Source organism: Lipophrys pholis (assembly GCF_963383615.2).
Source record: "Lipophrys pholis genome assembly, chromosome: 17".
NCBI classification, from domain to species: Eukaryota; Metazoa; Chordata; class Actinopteri; order Blenniiformes; family Blenniidae; genus Lipophrys; species Lipophrys pholis.
The window spans coordinates 25,278,194-25,296,945 of NC_137643.1; the positions used below are offsets into that span (position 1 = coordinate 25,278,194).

Consider the following 18,752-nt stretch of genomic DNA (forward strand, 5'->3'; position numbering starts at 1 on the left):
GGCTGTGCTGTGCTGATTTCCATGCAGGAGCTGGTACGGCACCGTGGCGCGGACAGACTGCAGCTGGACCGCGCTGCCGCCGGCACAGGACGCGCTGGAGGTGGGAGGAGAGCCGCGGGGGGGTCGTCGGGGTTCACCCCCTGCTGGGACGAGCTCCCTGCTGTCGCCGCAGACATGATCAGCTATTTTGACTTCATGTAGTTCTAGGTAAAGCTGGAAATATGCTTGTTAACGAGTATAAAGTCTCATTCCACGTCCAGCGGGGGTTAAATGACAGGTGCGCCGAACATGGCAACAAACTTTCTCAACTTTCTTCACGACGTCCCACATTAAAGGACACATTTCAAGTTAACACGTCCAGTCCGAGTTTGAATAGAAGACGAAGTGGTTCATTGTATTCTAAACATGGTGTAAAGTTATTTTTATTACCGTGTTACTTTATCTTTTATCTTTTAGACTGTTGCGAGTCCGGTCCGAGGACAGCACAGTTATTACGGCTACCAACAACCACTTAACAGTGGGCGGGGCCGAAGCACCACTGCTTCTTTCTGATTGGTTACTACTGTCATCACCCAGCACTGACAGAGTGGGCGGGGCCGAAGCACCACTGCTTCTTTGTGATTGGTTACTACTGTCATCACCCAGCACTGACAGAGTGGGCGGGGCCGAAGCACCACTGCTTCTTTCTGATTGGTTACTACTGTCATCAACAAGCACTGACAGAGTGGGCGGGGCCGAAGCACCACTGCTTCTTTCTGATTGGTTACTACTGTCATCAACAAGCACTGACAGAGTGGGCGGGGCCAAAGCGCCACTGCTTCTTTCTGATTGGTTACTGCTGTCATCAACAAGCACTGACAGAGTGGGCGGGGCCGAAGCACCACGGCTTCTTTCTGATTGGTTACGACTGTCATCAACAAGCACTCCTGACTGAGTTCTTCTGTACTTCCATAAGGTGTTAAACATGTTGAACCGACAGGACGCAGCACGTCAGTGAGCATGTTAATTGATGGGTAATCACTTTAAATAGGGCATGAGATTCACTTCAATCACCAGCATCCCATGGAAATTTAAAAGAAACACATTGTGGGGAAAAAACATTATTTCGATGGGTTATACAGGTACTTCTCAAAAAATTAGCATATTGTGATAAGTTCATTATTTTCCATAATGTAATGATAAAAATTAGACTTTCATATATGTTAGATTCATTACACACAACTGAAGTAGTTCAAGCCTTTTATTGATTTAATATAGATGATTTTGGCAAAAAAGTAAAGGAAAAACCAAAAATCCCCATCTCAAACAATTAGCATATCATGAAAAGGTACTCTAAATGAGATATTAACCTAATCATCTGGAGCACCACACCCACCCTTGAATCAACGAATTAACTCTAAACACCTGCAAAAGATTCCTGAGGCTTTTAAAACCTCCCAGCTGTTTCATTACTCAAAACCGCAATCATGGGTAAGACTGCCGACCTGACTGCTGTCCAGAAGGCCATCATTGACACCCTCAAGCAAGAGGGTAAGACACAAAAAGACATTTCTGAGCGAATAGGCTGTTCCCAGAGTGCTGTATCAAGGCACCTCAGTGGGAAGTCTGTGGGAAGAGAAAAGTGTGGCAGAAAACGCTGCACAACCAGTAGAGGTGACCGGACCCTGAGGAAGATTGTGGAGAAGGACCGATTCCAGACCTTGGGGGACCTGCGGAAGCAGTGGACTGAGTCTGGAGTGGAAACATCCAGAGCCACCGTGCACAGGCGTGTGCAGGAAATGGGCTACAGGTGCCGCATTCCCCAGGTCAAGCCACTTTTGAACAAGAAACAGCGGCAGAAGCGCCTGACCTGGGCTACAGAGAAGCAGCACTGGACTGTTGCTCAGTGGTCCAAAGTACTTTTTTCGGATGAAAGCAAATTTTGCATGTCATTCGGAAATAAAGGTTCCAGAGTCTGGAGGAAGACTGGGGAGAAGGACATGCCAAAATGCCTGAAGTCCAGTGTCAAGTACCCACAGTCAGTGATGGTCTGGGGTGCCATGTCAGCTGCTGGTGTTGGTCCACTTTGTTTTATCAAGGGCAGGGTCAATGCAGCGAGCTATCAGGAGATTCTGGAGCACTTCATGCTTCCATCTGCTGAAAAGCTTTATGGAGATGAAGATTTCCTATTTCAGCATGACCTGGCACCTGCTCACAGTGCCAAAACCACTGGCAAATGGTTTACTGACCATGGTATTACTGTGCTCGATTGGCCCGCCAACTCTCCTGACCTGAACCCCATTGAGAATATGTGGGATATTGTGAAGAGGAAGTTGAGAGACACCAGACCAACACTGTGGATGAGCTTAAGGCCGCTATCAAAGCATCCTGGGCCTCCAGAACACCTGAGCAGTGCCACCGGCTGATTGACTCCATGCCACGCCGCATTGAAGCAGTCATTTCTGCAAAAGGATTCCCGACCAAGTATTGAATGCATAACTGAACATAATTATTTGAAGGTTGACTTTTTTTTGTATTAAAAACACTTTTCTTTTATTGGTCAGATGAAATATGCTAATTGTTTGAGATGGGGATTTTTGGTTTTTCTTTACTTTTTTGCCAAAATCATCTATATTAAATCAATAAAAGGCTTGACCTACTTCAGTTGTGTGTAATGAATCTAAAATATATGAAAGTCTAATTTTTATCATTACATTATGTAAAATAATGAACTTTATCACAATATGCAAATTTTTTGAGAAGTACCTGTATATGTACAACATGGGATGGAGTTGGCTTCCTGGCTTTTAAACTTACAATTGATCATCGCAGTATCTGAAGTCACAGGCTGTGTTGCTGGGCTTTGGACTCTATCCATTATACTGTGAACAACAGGTCCAGTTGTGAGCGTGTGTCTTTACACAGCCTCTGACAGACAGACTAATTGCCTGGATTCATTTCAAGCCTGGTGGGAATTGTCCAACAATTTATCATCTGACTGTTTCTTTAATGGAGCTCAGTACAATAGAAGACCTCCAGAACTTCACCTGAGTACAGATCAAACTGTTCAGAGACCCGAGGGTCTTTAACCCCTGGACTGATTTGAACTAATCTAATCTAGAGCTATATGTGGGCCTCAAACAAAGTACGGCATTTCTTTAACAGACATTAGTTGAACAACCCTCGTTAAAATTCATCAAAAGTTGTCATCCAGAGGAAGTACACACATCACTGACAGAAACACGACTCAGAGGGAGAAAATCAAGAAAAGGATTTTATTGGGAATCAAAGTGTAAAAGGCACAGCAGGTAAAGGTGAACGAACATGGCCTCGCACAAACAGTCCATCATACTAATACAGTTTCTGATTTTCACAGATTGTTATATTAGTGAAAAGCCCATGGCTACTTTAAAGTTTAGATGTACGAGAAATAAGGGAAACATAAAGCTGATCCAGGAAGTACAACAAACCATTCGATCACTACTACTTCAAACTGGAGCGACAGAGTACTGAAGGAGAACAATATGGGAGAACTTTGGGATTTTATTGACTTCGAACACGGAAGCTGCTGTTGAAACAAGTCTCATGAAAATAACTGCTTCTGTTCTAGTTTCTTTTTTCAATTTTCCATTTTTGAAACCTTCTTCTAGTGATTTCAGTCGTTTTACGTATTTCAGCCTATTATAGTTGTTTATGCCATTTCAACTGGACTCTTTTCCACATTTTATTCCCTCTTCAATCTGGTCAACTAATTTAACCAATTGTCATTTTTAAATGACTTTTTTCACTTGAACAATTTTCACTATTCTATCATTGCACAATCCTTCATAAATAGACCATTTCAGCAACTAAATCAAATATCAGATAATAATTTAGTCTCAGTCTAAAGGCTGGACACCTTCTCATTTAATGATTGTTTCTTTACTACTATTTATTTCATGCCTGTTTAGGTTGTAGATTCTCACTGAAGGCATTAAAACTCTGAATGACCACACATGGAATTATGTAGTAAATAAAGTGAAATGACTCTAAACACATTTTATATTTTAGATTCTCCAAACTAGCCCTTTGCTTTGATTCCTGCTTTGCACTCTTGTCCTTCACAGTAAGAGCCTCATGAGGTCGTCACCTGAAATGGTTCAACAGTGTTGAAGGAGTCCCAGAGATGCTGAGCACGTTGGCCCTGCTGCCTCCACTCTTCCCCCCCAAACCATCTGGACGTGGTTTAGGTGGGGTGACTGTGGAGGCCAGGTCGTCTGGCAGCCCTCCATCACTCCCCTCTTGGTCACACAGCCTGGACGTGTGCTTGGACTCATTGTCCTGGTGAAAAAGAAGTGACGGTCCAAGGAAACACAAAGTGGACGTGCTGGCATGTCGCTGCAGGATGCAGTGGTAGCCATGCTGGTTCAGTGGGCGGAGCCCCCCCACACCATCACACCTCCTCCTCCTCCATCCTTCAGGTTGAACCTTGCATGTAGAAACCATCTGCTCACCTTTTCTGCGTCGCACAAAGACACGGTGGGCGGAACCAAAGATCTCCAATTTGGACTCATCAGACCAAAGCTCAGAGTTCCTCTGGTCCAATGTTCAGTCGTTGGTCCAAACAAATCTCTTCTCCCTGAGCAGTGGATGTAGAGAGTGTCTGCTACCAGAACATTTATCTGGGCTCTAATCTGAGCTGCTGTCAGCTTGTGAGTTCTGAGGCTGGTGACTCAGATGAACTTGTCCTCAGCAGCAGAGGGGACTCTTGGTCTTCCTTTTCCTGGGCCGGTCCTCATGTGATCCAGTCCCGTCGTAGCGCTTCATGGTTGTTGCGACTGCTCTTGGGGATGCAGTCAAAGTTTTTGCAATTTCCCAGACTGACTGACCTTCAGTTCTTAAAGTAACGATGGACTGTCGTCTCTCTGCACCAGCTGATTGGTTCTTCCCATAATATGATTTCTATCAGTTGTCAGGCTGTCAGCTGTGTGCCAACCTGACTTCTGTACAACACAACTGATGGTCCCAAGCCCGTCAAGGAGAGAAATTCCATAAATGAACCCCGATGAGGCTCAGCCATGAAATGACAACCAGTTCAGGTGATGAAGCTCATTGAGAAGGCCGAGGGGGAAATAACTCATGTTTTGAGTTATTTCATACATTTTTGTTTCTTACATAATTCCATGTGTGTTCATTCCTAGTTTTGATGCCTTCTGTGAGAATCTACAACATAGTCATAGAAATAGTCACAAAGAAAAACATTAAATGAGAAGGTATCCAACCTTTTGACTGGTAGTGTGTACAGAATGTTGTGAAAGATCTGCGAAGGCACGATGAGGAGCCACATTTTAATGCTTCATCCACTGCCTTCAACTTGAACTGTAATCAAACTGAACAGAAGAAGAGTGGACCAAAACACTGTCCCTTTCCAGCCAAACCTTACCTGTTTCCTTCAGGTTACTATAGTATGACTGCTCAGTAATTCTTCTGTGCTTCGATACGAGAGCCAAAGGGAAAGCTTGCAGTGGAGAGAACTCTGCTGGATGATTGAGTTATCTGTGCAGCCTGTGTGAAGGCTCGGTGCCAATGCTGCCGGTGAGGATGAGGTTACCTCCAGTGGAACGGCGTGCTGGTGATTTACACTGCATTAGTCAGGACACGTCCCTCTCTGAAGGTCTGAACATCTTCTCTCTGCTCTGTCAAAGAAACGGCTCAGCAACCGAGAAGGTTTGGTAGGATGAGGAAATAAAAATGTTTTAGCAGCTTTATCCTTTTCAAGATACCACGTTTGTGTTTGTGTTGGTTTCAGGTCGTTTAAAATAACATATACACACTTTATTAAGTCAGACTGAAGGTATCTGAGCACCTCAATGAAATACTGTTACCACAAAGAAAGGCAGGTATACTATAAATAGAGATATATGATGATGCTGTGGTGATAATGTGTATACCCCTTCATACTGATCAACGCATTTAAACCAGCAGACAAAAACACTTCATGTAGACGTACAAGAAAAACCTACAACGTGTCGCATTTAAACACGTCGTCGTACCAGCTGTCTGGAGCCGCAGCTAATAAATTACATTCGTTAATGGGGGTGAGATTGAGGCTTTGATTTTGAAAAGCAGATGTCACTTTATGTAGCCTGTAACTGTCATACATGGAGCAACTTTAATATTGACCGACTCCATCATTTTAATTCATAAGCATTGTCTTTAATATGATAATATCAATTTTGTCCACTGTTCTGACCACATTGAAATAATATATTCCTTTTATGGTTATACCATTTGGTATTTACAGCTACTTACATTCTTACCTAACTTTAAGATAATGATTATTTGTCTTTTTAATTGACATGAAACCAACATGAACACAAACTGAAGATTTGACGCTTTTAGAGCTCGAGAATTGTCCAAAACTAAGGCCGGGACTTTTCATCACCAGGTGGGGTTTTAACAAAATAATCTAGAGGTTAACAACCTGAATGGCTATTTACTTACTGCACATACTTCCTCAATAATTATAGTGTAAAATCAGGTTTGTACTTGTGTTCTTTTAGCAATCCACATCTTTTACTGAGATTACCAACAAAAATAAGGCCAATCGAAGACAAATGTTTCTTCTTGTGACCAAAATGAACAGAACTAAAGAAACGTCAGTGATCTATACGCCCTACCCTGACTGACCCTGCTCCTCAGAAACTGTTCCGTTTGTGGTTCTCAGTGAAAAAAGTTGGGACACTCATGATTTTGATAATTGGCAAAACAGACATTTGTGTTTGGTGCCGTGGAACCTTTAAAAATCTTCTACTTCGTTTGTTACAACCAAAGAGATAAATATGGAGGAAGTGTAGTGATCCTCACTGTTTAACTTTCACAGTACGTCGGCGGCTCTGCTACCCTCTTCACAGAACACAAAGTATTGGTTTCAGGTCAAACAAAAAAAGACTGGATTCAAAATTTACAACGTTCAACAGTTCAATGCCAAATGTCCCACAGTGTCATCTGTCAGGCGTTTAGCGTTTATAAAACCAACCACAACAAATGGTACACACATCAAACCGTATTCTACTGGGAGAGATAAACCATTATCGATGTGGGTTTGCTACAGAACAGGAATATCAGTATGCCAAATCAAAACCAAAGACACTGACTCATCCTCAGAGTGAAACCACAGAAAACATCAACTTCTCATGAACAGTTTGTCTAACGTATTCATTCAACAAGACACGCGGTGGTTTGGGTCAGACGGGCTTTTGCTTCTGATGATGAGGCTGAAATGATCCAGGACAGAATGTCGAAGGTGGATGGATAGAAACCGTTGCCACTGAGCACCACCTCTCCCTCATTATGTTAAGAATAATAGAAGGCTTGGGTAAAAACTAATGCTTCCGTGCCACAATGACACAAAATTCTTCCAAATTACGGAGGAGATTAAGGGACTTGTCAGGATTCAGTAAAGGTTAGATAATAATCACATAATCCCGGTTAAATTTGAAACCACATGCTGATTTGGGTGACACTAAGCCCAATCTCTTGGATGATGAGTCTTGGGTAGGACAGATCCTTGGTTAGGTTTGGAGGAATGTGCTGGTTTGGGTGAATTTAAGTAAGTGTCAGGTTACGTGTAAATAACTAGCTTTGACTATAAACATGTCTCGACTGTAAACACACCTGAGGGTCTTGAAGAAAAGCTTTGAGTCAGATCCATCCATCCATCCCCACCTCCTCCACATCACTACTGCACAGCAAGACTTCTGTCACTTCATTTGAACGACCATAACTCCTCGGATTAGGCACCACAGACACTCGGTAATGCGAGGAAAACAGATTGATTTGGATGAAAGTGAATGAAGGTGTGTATCTCCTGGAGTCAAACTCTAGTCTCTTGGAGGATGTTCCTCGGTACCATCCAGCCTAACCTGTTTCTCCTTTCTACATCCACTAGCGGACTGGAACCATTGTGTTTTCAGACAGTCAGCATTAGGGTGGGTTTACTGCTTCATCATTCTCCAATAAACTTAAAATATTTATCTTTCCAGAAATTTTCAGGTCTTTCTGAACATTAATGAGGATTAATAGAACTTTGAGCAATGATAGATTGAGTTTCACCTGATGGCCACTTCCTGTTTCAGTGTGTGTGTGTGTGTGTGTGTGTGTGTGTGTGTGTGTGTGTGTGTGTGTGTGTGTGTGTGTGTGTGTGTGTGTGTGTGTGTGTGTGTGTGTGTGTCTTGTTCAGGTGTCTTAAACCTGATGCTGGAGCAGCGTTCATCGTCCTGCATCCAGCTCGATGTGCAGATGAATGGATTCGGGTTGTGGACAAAGTGACCATGAGACCTTTTTACAGGGACGTGTTAATGAAGAGAAGTTTTCCTATTGGCTCGTTTAAACCAACCACAGACCACATAAATCATGAAATTATACTTGAAAATAAACTTTGACGAACGTCTCCTCTCTGAAGTCAAACTCCAGTCTGTTGGATCAGAGCGTCGCTGTTCAACCTTCCACCAGATTCTCATCCAATCAGGGGCCAGCACTCCGCTTATAATCACAACTAGTGGAGGTTACAACACACACACACACACACACACACACACACACACACACACACACACACACACACCTATCTGCATAGTCTCAGATTGATATATATGTCTTTCATGCTTTTTAGACAGTACAGCAATGTGAGATTAAAGTGCAGTAGTTCTGCTGTGAAATGACTCTTGGCACACACACACACACACACACACACACACACACACACACACACACACACATGCACAGTGTTCATACCATGAGGGAGTCGGCTGGGTTCAACTTGTCAACATTTACATTCAGCAACATTTGTTTGAGTTCATCGGTTCTACAATGTCATGAGCGTCACATTTAGGGAAAAAAGAAGATTTGCAATCTGAATGACAAAAGTCCATAAATTGAGGGAACTGCTCTGAACTAACATCAAATTCTGGTAGAAACTTACAGGTTAAATGGAGCTAAAATGATCTCAACAGTTCAAGAAGTTGAATTCTTAAGAAAAAAGTTAATATACAGAAAGTCAGACTGAATATTAAGATTTGAAGTTATATTTTTTTCCCATTCAATGCAAACGGTCAGGATGGTAAATTGACAATAAGTAAAAAAATAAATAAGAAATAAAAAAAAAAACAACAAAGGGGAAATTTAAAGTAAATGTAAAGAAAATAAATGTTGTTAATGAAGTTCAATTGAAAAAAAAAAGAGAAATAAGACATTTACAGAAAAAAAGTCTAAATATTATTCTGGATAGAAAAAGACTGACTTACATTTCAGTATCAAACTGCAAAAATCCTAGTTTTTCTTCTGAATGTGTAAAATGTTGGTTTATCTACCTGGACGGCCGTGGGCTGAAATCTGATGTACGTCCCACAAAGTGGATTTCTAAGGAAGGCGATCTCGGGTTGAGATTATAGGAGAGGAAATGGAGAAAGTGTCAGCTCTACAATCTGCTGAGGTTTGGTTTGTACTGGAGTGAATCCTCCCGCTCCAGGGCTGATCCTGTAGTGTCTGAGCCGGCTGACACGGTGTGAACTCACGCGTTGTGCAGCACCGAGTTCTCCAGCGTGAAGTCGTACTGGAAGTTGGCCAGGTTGTAGTTGATGTCTCGGGACAGCAGGACGTCTGGGATGAGGGGGAATGCCGTCTGCACGGCCAGGACGTGAGGGGCCAGCGTGAAGGGAATGTCCCCGAGAAGGTCAGGGAGAGCCGGGGCTGCATCCACCGCCGGGGGCCCCGGCGGGGGGCCTGCTGCGGGGGCCAGGCTGGGTGAGGCTGGTGGGAGCCTCATGTCAAAGGGCAGAGCTGGAGCTGGACGGGAAGGCTGCAAAGGAACAAAGACACACACAGAACAAGAGATAATTGTGATAATAAAATTTATTTGTATATATTTAATTTGTTCCACATGTCACTGTAACCAGGTCGGTATCCAGAACTTCTTTGGGGGTAAATGAGGGGCGGAAAAAATAGAGTCAATGCCTCTTATTTGATCTCATCCCTTCAAATGTGACTTTATTATCTAAATGGAATGTTCAAATACACTTTATTGAATTTATAGTCGACATCTATTCTAGACTATTAAAGGCCCCTTGTTATGCAACATTCCCTTTCTAATGGTTTTCTAACAGTAATATGTGTCCCCATACGTGGAATGATGCCCCAGAAGTAGAGAAAGTCTGTAATCTCCCTCACTTGCTCCACTTTTTAGTGAATGTGTGCTCATACAGGCGAATCAGATTTCCCCTTCATGACATCCAGGAGGAACTCCCCCCTCCCTCTACAAGTGGATACTCGCTATGACCCTCCCACAGGTGGATGAGCTCTGACCTCTAATATAACAACAGGCACCATTTTCTTTCTCCTCACAAACGCCACTGGAAAATAGACATGGAGTATGTGGACGGACACAGCTCATTAGCATTTAAAGGTACAGACAAAGAAACAGGTTCTTCTCAGTAGAGCTCACAAGAGGGACATTTAGGCCCCGTTTACACCACAACGTTTCATGTGACAACACCTAATCCGCTAAAACAAAGCAGTGTGTTTCCACTGCAGCAGCGGACACAGAGACAACGATGTAGTTAGTATCATTTTCTGTTGATGCTTGGAAACTATTTCTGTTGTTCTTTGAATCTCCAAATGGCAGATTGAGACTTTGAGTTGATTTAACTGTGTAATTAAAAGCTAACAAGATGTTGTTCCAAAAACTCAAACTCGCGTTATTTTATGTGGCGCGCTGGAGCTTAAAGGTCTGATTGTCTTAAAATAAATACCGTACTGTTTTCTATAGACGCACAGTGCTCGCCTTGGGTGTCTATTGGAAACAATACGGTAATTACATGAGCCTTTGTTGACACGGACGTAGTCGCACTTGGGCATATCCAGATTAAGATGTTCCCCATACAGACCCGTGTTCCACCCAACGACGGACAATCCCGCGTGAGAAACAGCACGCGGGGGTGAACACCCCCCCAATTACATTTGTTTACATTTAGTTACCTTTATACTTTCTTAGTTACATTTGGCCTTTTGAGGGCAGCCATTATGTTGATGTGGCCCTCAGTGAAAATGAGCTCGACACCCCTGTTCTAAATGATTGTTTCATCATTTAGCCAAACACTTTCAACAACATTCTGCTTAGAAATACTTTTTATATGAAACAGGTGGATCTTTTTCTCCCACCGGCGCCACCTACAGGAACTTTTACAGCAAGCCCAATTCACCAGAGGAAAGGATTTAAAGAAGTGGACATAATGTAAAACATTTCAATCATATCAAGAGCTATTAGACCAACCCATGAAGAGTGAAGATCACCACACAATTAGAAGGGAAATGTAAAGAGCTACTGCAAGTTTCAAAATAAAAGACTAAACATCTATTAAAGTTACTCTACCAGAAATAATCTGGTAAACATTCTTCCCATAAAACTCACTTCTGCACAGAGAATAAAGCAACACACCAAAACTAAAGCATCGCCACTCGTTTCCACTCATTTCCAACCTGCAGTTCCACTAAATCCATCACACCAAAGTCACTATGGCGACAAACAAACCGGAAGTTGTGGCCATCAAACTGTGTTTATGTTTCCTGACTGACGTCGTCTTCAGAAATCTGCAGGGTTTCTGGGATATCAAAGATGGCGTCACAGCTGCTCAATCGGAAATCTCAACATTTGACAGATTCAGGGCAAAAAAAACTAAACATAACAGACTTTTCAAAGAAAGAGTCTTCGAGCCACGACAACAGTCTGGAATGTTGCTGAACTGGTTGCTAAATGTTTCCCTGTGGATTCTGGGCGAGGAACTTAACAATGGAGTCTTTCAATATGAGATTTTAAGAATATATGAGGAAGGCAGATATCCAACTTAGGAGCTATCGCTTAACTCAGTGATGATGAAGATGATGAAGATGGCAGCAAGTGGTTATTCCCAGCTAAAACTTCTCTAATCTCAGTTAAACCCGTAACGCCTCTGGCAGCAAGAGAGAAATATCTGCTGGAAACAGGTTCACTCCCCTTTTGTTTCAGGAACGTCTCACTACGGAGCATTTATACTGAAGCTTTAGAAGTAACACACATATTCTTCATTTCTTTAGCATCAAAGTGTCTCGGCCTGCAAAATGTGCTCAACCTATCGTTCTCCAGAAAGAATCAAATGTGACGTATTCTCGAAACATTTCAGAGCACGCTGTTGTGTTTAGGTTCCATGTCGCTGCACGCCGACACTTCCTGTCACGCCGTGTGAAGAACACTGGAGGGACGAGAGGCTCGCTGACTGTGTGACACCTGGCAGCTCCGGCAGGCCATATGGAGCCAACACACACACACACACACACACACACACACACACACACACACACACACACACACACACACACACACACACACACACACACACACACACACACACACACACACACACACACACACACACACACACACACACACACACAGACACACAGACCTTTTGGGAAATACAGACCAAGATAGGAGACCGATGGACAGTGTTGCCACAGTTACCTTGAAAAAGTAATCTGATTACTGATTACTAGTTACTCCTTTAAAAAGTAACTCAGTTACTTTACTGATTACTTGTTTTTAAAAGTAACTCAGTTAGATTGCAAGTAACAAATGTATTTACCCGGTGATGCAGTTGTAGTCTGTTGTTGCATTATTTATCTATTTATTTGCACTGCCTGATCTATACCACCTTTTGATTCACCCCCCCCCCAGGAACAAATACTTTTTCTTTCATTGATTGATTTATTGATTGATTGAAAAAAATCAATGTTTGGAGGAGAATGAAGGAGCTGCCAGTTCTGTTCAGTAATAAAGCGGCTTTACAGACCAGAAACTCGTCCTGCTGGACGCTGCAACAGTAACACACAGTGACTTGGAGAAGTAACTTTAATCTGATTAATGGTTTGGCGTTAAGTTACACGTTACTGAAAAAAGTGGTCACTACTGCTGATCAAGACTGAGGTGTCAGACTGGAGATTAGAGCAGGTTAAAAACACATTCTCCTAAATGAAACTGTCAAATTGCAGCTGGTCCTTTCAGGAAAAGAGAAAGGGCTTTCTGGCTGGTGAAGTGGTTGAAACAAAGAGTAACTGAACTTGGTGAAGTGAAGCCCTGTGAGGATGAATCCAACACCATGCTCACCTTCGATGGCTGCACAATGACGTTTGTAGAGTGCTGTGCAATATTCATGGTCTGCATCTTCCTCCTCTGTTCCTCCACGGTTTCTCCTGCGGGTCAAACAGCAGATATCTGGGATATACCAGGATACATTCAGAACACGGTGAACTAACTGAAGCTTTGAGGCTTCTGGAAGTTTCTGAAAGATGTTGAGTCTGAATACATGCTGCAAGGACAATGCTAAATGCTAATTGCTAACCTCCAGAGTGCTGCAGGGAGCAAAGAGCCTCCAACTTCAGCAGGCTGAACCACTGGCTCACTCTAAACATATAGCCACAAGCTAACACTAAAATGTAGCCACCAGCTAATGCTAAAATGTAGCCACAAGTTAATGCTAAACATGTAGCCACCAGCTAATGCTAAAATGTAGCCACCAGTTAATGCTAAACATGTAGCCACCAGCTAATGCTAAAATGTAGCCACCAGCTAATGCTAAACATGTAGCCACCAGGTAATGCTAAACATGTAGCCAGCAGGTAAAGCTAAACATGTAGCCAGCAGGTAAAGCTAAACATGTAGCCACCAGTTAATGCTAAACATGGAGTCACCAGCTAACGCTAAATATGTAGCCACTAGCTAACGCTAACATTATTTGTAATGTTAGATTCAGGCCGTGTTTACACAATAACGTTCAAAGTCACAAGACTTCAGCCACGTTTCCACCGCACAAAAAGTGCAGGGAAGGAACGGAGCAGTTCGGAGCGGTACGGCAAAGCAGACCCCAGCGGAAATTTGAGTGGCGTTTCCACCGCAGAGGGGAGGGTTAAAATGTAGGCGGGGTTTAGAGCTCTGTAGATATGTGACGCTGCTACAGTGATCTCAGCCGGGGCGACAGATCTGGACCTCATGAATCCTCTGTTGGTGTTTACATCCTCCACTTTGCACTAGTTGTTCAGTTTTTTTATTTTAATTTTTTGCAGCCACAGAGCTGCAGCTCCTCCTCACAGACCCTATCTCACTGCTCGGTACCTCAATGGAGCGGTGATGAAAAATCATAGCCGGTGGTCACGGTTTTATCCGTACCATCCACAACTTTTTCAGTCTGACCACACGAAGACCCGCCCCGTCCTGCCCCGCCCCGCCCCGTGACGTACCAGCACAAAAAGTATGGTGGGACCGCTGCTTTAGAGGTTTAAAGAGGCAGTTGAGGTGGTTCATGACATTAGTTTCCCCCTGCTGGCTTCCTGTTGGAGATGGACCAGACTCCTGGGAGGAAGTCCAGAGGTCGTCTGGGACCTACTGTGAGGGTTATATCTCTGGATGGGATCCCTCACAGCAGCTTGGTTTATCTGCAGGAGCTGGAAGGGAATACGATGTCTGGACTCCACGGCTCTGTATACGTCACCATGATCCTCACATGAATCAATCCCTGAAGAATATGGATGGAAATCTCAAAAAGCTGCTTTTTATAGAGTTCCCCACATTCCACACTGAGCCTGAGCTGCTCACGCTGGAGGAAGTGTCTAAACACTCGGGCAGTGTGTGAGCGCTTTGTCCTGCTGGAAGTCAAACAAGGCTTGGCTTGGCCGCTCGTCCCGCTCAGACAAAAATAGCTCCGCACCATCTGCACCTCTTCACCATGATCAGGAACAAAGATCCAGGCTCTCTCACCAGCAACCAGCCACTACGACCATCAAAATAACAGACGAAGTCATCAGCTTGTTGGAGTTGAAAAATTACGACTGGATTATGACGCACGAACGCATGCACACACTGCTGAGACTAGAGCATCTTTATTAAAAGAGGGAAGAGATGAAGCAGGCACAGAGAGAACTCAAGGTCCGCCTGCGAGAGGCAAAGGAGTCCTACAACAGAAGCTTCAATAGAACAACAGGGGGGAGGAGTGGGAGGGGATAAAGACCAGAACAGGCTGCAGAAAGACCCACTGGACAGGACGTCAGCAGGGAGCTGAGGCGGCACAGACCCAGAAAAGCAGCCGGACCGGACAGTGTGGGTCCCAGGGTGTTAAAAGCCTGTGCTTATGAGCTGGAGGAGCCTCTCCAGCACAGCTTCAAAATGTGCCTCCATCAGAGAGAGGCGCCTTCCCTGCGGAAGACTTCCTGTATAGTTCCTGTCCCCAACAAACTACACACAAGCCAGCCAGAGGACTTCAAACCAGTGGGCCTGACATTGCACGTCATGAAGACCCTGGAGCGGCTCCTGCTCTACCAACTTGCTCACATCAGCCCCCGGACTCTGATCCGGATCAAACAAGGGAATTCTGGTCCATTTGAAACTGTGTGAACGTGTCAGAGACTATCAGGGGACCTTCCATCAGATGGAGCTGGAGGGCGTGACGTAGAGGGCAGTGCATCCTGGGTAGTAAACAAACAAATCTGAAGAAGCACACACACATAGAAAAAGTTGGACAATATCTTGTGGGCAGACGTGGAGTAAACAGTTCATAGGGTTATTTCCCACAGTCGTTGTGACGTCAGTTCACCTAACGTCATGACGTGACCACATGTGGGACGTATGGGAGGTGAGACAGGTAGTGGAGTAATCCGTGACACATCACACAAAACGTGTCCCGCCTCGTCTCTTCCTGATTATACTTTGACCAAGAGAAGGAATCTTTGATGTTCAATTTCAAAAAATATTGAAAAAAGAAGCACCACAAGTATAATAACTCCTTAATTTCTGGTTTGATCCTGGTGGGCTTCTGGGTTAAGCCGGTTGTGGGATTATGTGCGCATTTCACAGACAACAAACTTCACAGTGTACAGGATTATGGGATTGATCCACTGACATGAATCACGTCACATCTTGGTGTATATAAACTGGCTCAATATTCTGACTATTTTATTCAATGTTCATGTAAACGGTCCAATCTGATCCTCTAATCGAAAAGGATTTAATCTGATGATGTGAATGCAGCTATCGATAGCTGGTCTGAGGTTGCTTGTGGCTACCCATTAGCCACGAGCTACTGAGCCCCTTTAGTCACCATCGGCTAAAGGGGCGGGATTTCCACTTTCGGTTCGGGCCAATCAATGAGCCAAGATTCTACTTTGACATTTTTTATTTCCTCTCTGGTCAGGTATTCCTTTCAGACAATAGCGCCCCCAAACGAGCAGCTGTTGTAATTGCATGACGCGTTCCAGGCGGTTTGATCCGCTTTCAAAAGTGCAATGTGAAAGTAAAATAATCCACATGAACCAAGTCCCAGACTATCCTGGTGCGAAAGCCCCCTCAGGCCCCAGGTTCAACTCGCCCAGGACCCCCTCCCGGTTTCCAACCAGGAAAAGGTGGGTGTGGACGACGCCATGTTGCACTTGCTGCACAAGGCTCACTGTGAATTGGAAAGGGGGAGTGGCGCTATGAGGATGATGCTCTTCGACTTTAGCAGAGCCTTGACCACCATCCAGCCCAACCTTGTGAGACCAGCTGAGCAGCAGGGGAGTGGACTCACCCCTGGCTTCCTGGATTGAGGACTACCTCACTGCACTGCCGCATCGGACACTTTGCTCATCAGCATGGGGGTGCCACAGGGCACTGTGCTGGTCCCCGTACTGTTCACTATCTGCACATCTCACTTCCAGTACGAGTATGAGCTCTGCCTGTGCAGAAGTACTTGGATGATATTGTGATTGTTGGATGCGTTGATGATGGACAGGAGGTGGAGTACAGGGGCCTGATGGAGGACGTCCTGTGATGGTGCAACTCAAACCAGCTGCAGCTGAAAACCTCCAAGACCAAGGAGATGGCGGTGGACTCCAGTAGAACTAAACCTCCTTTCCAGCCGTTTCCATCTGGGACACGGACGTGTTGGATCAGGACGGTTCAGTACCTGGGACTGAGCCATTGTGACTGTGGAATACACCTTGTGTAGTTTACTACACTCACTGTCTTAATATGTGTAAATACTGCAAATATAAACTTTTAATACTTGTAGTATTTTTATCAATTTTGAAATTGGAAGTTTTATTTGTGTAGATTTGATCTATTTTAAAAACAGAAGTGTTTTGTGGACTAACTGTTAATGTCAACCTGCCTGTTATCTGTCCTTCTGCTGGTGTATGTGGGCTGCTGAAAAGTTTATGTCTCTTGAGATTAATAAAATATCTATCTCTCTATCCATCTATCTAAAATACAAACCCTTGTACTACTAGCTATAACAGAAAACCAGTAGTTACTTCGTAGAGTAACTCATGGAGTGATTTAAACGTCCTCCCTCCGAGATTTTAATGGATGAAAAACCTGAATTATTCCATTGATTAGATCATAGAACAGGTTATCACTCTTTAATAATGAAGATTTTCTTATTAGTTTGATCAATGTCACGTTTCATCCTCACTAATTGACTCATGTCACAGAAACAGATGTTTGTCACTGATTTGAATCGACGTGCATAAAGAGGTCGATAAACCGGTGCGGCGCAGAAAAGTCTTACCAATGATGACAAAGCCTCCGTCCACTTCTTTCTCTGTGGGAGACTTCTTGGAGTCTTTCCGGAGTCCCAGGAAGCTGAACATGGTTCTCCTGTGAGAACAAACAGGAACCGAGACTGACTTCACACTGCGTCACTACACCTCCACGAGTCCGACACAGAGAGGAAACCACGGATTGTTTGACAAATTGCACACTCCCACCAGAGAAAGTTTTATTTCCACGTTTCAGGTTTTTTATCAACCTGATCTGGGCGTGCTCCAGCACTTCCAAACTGTCTTTAACAAACAAACTATTCGCTCCTACAACAATATGTTTTCTTTAACGTACCAAAAACACACGTTTTGGAATTTTAAGCAGAAAAAACACTTAAGACCAACAAGTTTATGTCTTATTTACAAAACGTGACGTTATAACGACTCCTTGGACGTATAAATCTGACGTCCCACAATACATATAAATAGTTTGTCAGTGTTCAACTTTAATCTACTTAATGACAAAAATACTGTCATTTGGCTTTTATTCTGAAAGATTTAAAGTACAAGTTGTCATAAGTTCTAGCCGCAAGGATGTCAAAAGCAGAACTACCCCAAGTACTCAGAGATTGTTGGCATACCTTTTGTTAGTTAGGTAGAAATCTTACCACGGAGGGTCAAATAATAAAATGTTTAAAGCCAGATGAAGAAAGGACAAAGACACTCATACTGACATGCTGGATGGTTTTCTGTTAGCTGGAGGTTTTTAGTTCAGGATCAGCTCAATGTGTCTCACCTCGGTGTGTCAATGTGTCTCACCTCGGTGTGTCAATGTGTCTCACCTCAGTGTGTCATAGTGTCTCACCTCGGTGTGTCAATGTGTCTCACCTCAGTGTGTCATAGTGTCTCACCTCGGTGTGTCAATGTGTCTCACCTCGGTGTGTCAATGTGTCTCCACTGTGTTCTCTAAACCCCTGAAAACACAAGATTTATCTTCTTTAAAGTCTTAATTGTCCCCTGGACCTTCCGATGTTTTCATACCTTGTTTGTTATGACGCTGACGTCACTGTGGTCCGTGCGGCTCTCCCACTCGTGCAGAAACTACAAGCTAAGAAGCGAAGTTCCGCTTCTGTTTACGGCGTCTTTTTCCCCACTCTATTTTCACTGTACATGTAATTTTTTCTAAGTGAACATTTGAT

General features: G+C 43.8%; 1 protein-coding gene across 4 annotated transcripts; it reads right to left on the bottom strand.

The window, feature by feature from the left end:
• Positions 1-8,304: 8,304 nt before the first annotated feature.
• umad1 (UBAP1-MVB12-associated (UMA) domain containing 1) lies at positions 8,305-18,639 on the bottom strand. Of its 4 annotated transcripts, none has more exons than XM_080485487.1 (5): positions 18,595-18,637; positions 18,488-18,527; positions 17,583-17,671; positions 13,154-13,239; positions 8,771-9,817 (listed from the first exon to the last, which is right to left on the bottom strand). In XM_080485487.1, the coding sequence occupies exons 3-5, from the start codon at positions 17,662-17,664 to the stop codon at positions 9,530-9,532; spliced, it is 456 nt and encodes a 151-aa protein (XP_080341613.1). In that variant the 5' UTR covers positions 17,665-17,671; positions 18,488-18,527; positions 18,595-18,637; the 3' UTR covers positions 8,771-9,529. The 4 variants fall into 4 exon arrangements, with proteins under 4 accessions (XP_080341612.1, XP_080341613.1, XP_080341614.1 ...); XM_080485488.1 differs by adding an exon at positions 18,195-18,216 and having other exon boundaries at positions 18,488-18,606; XM_080485486.1 differs by lacking the exon at positions 18,488-18,527 and having other exon boundaries at positions 8,305-9,817; positions 18,595-18,639.
• Between the last annotated feature and the right edge of the window lie 113 nt (positions 18,640-18,752).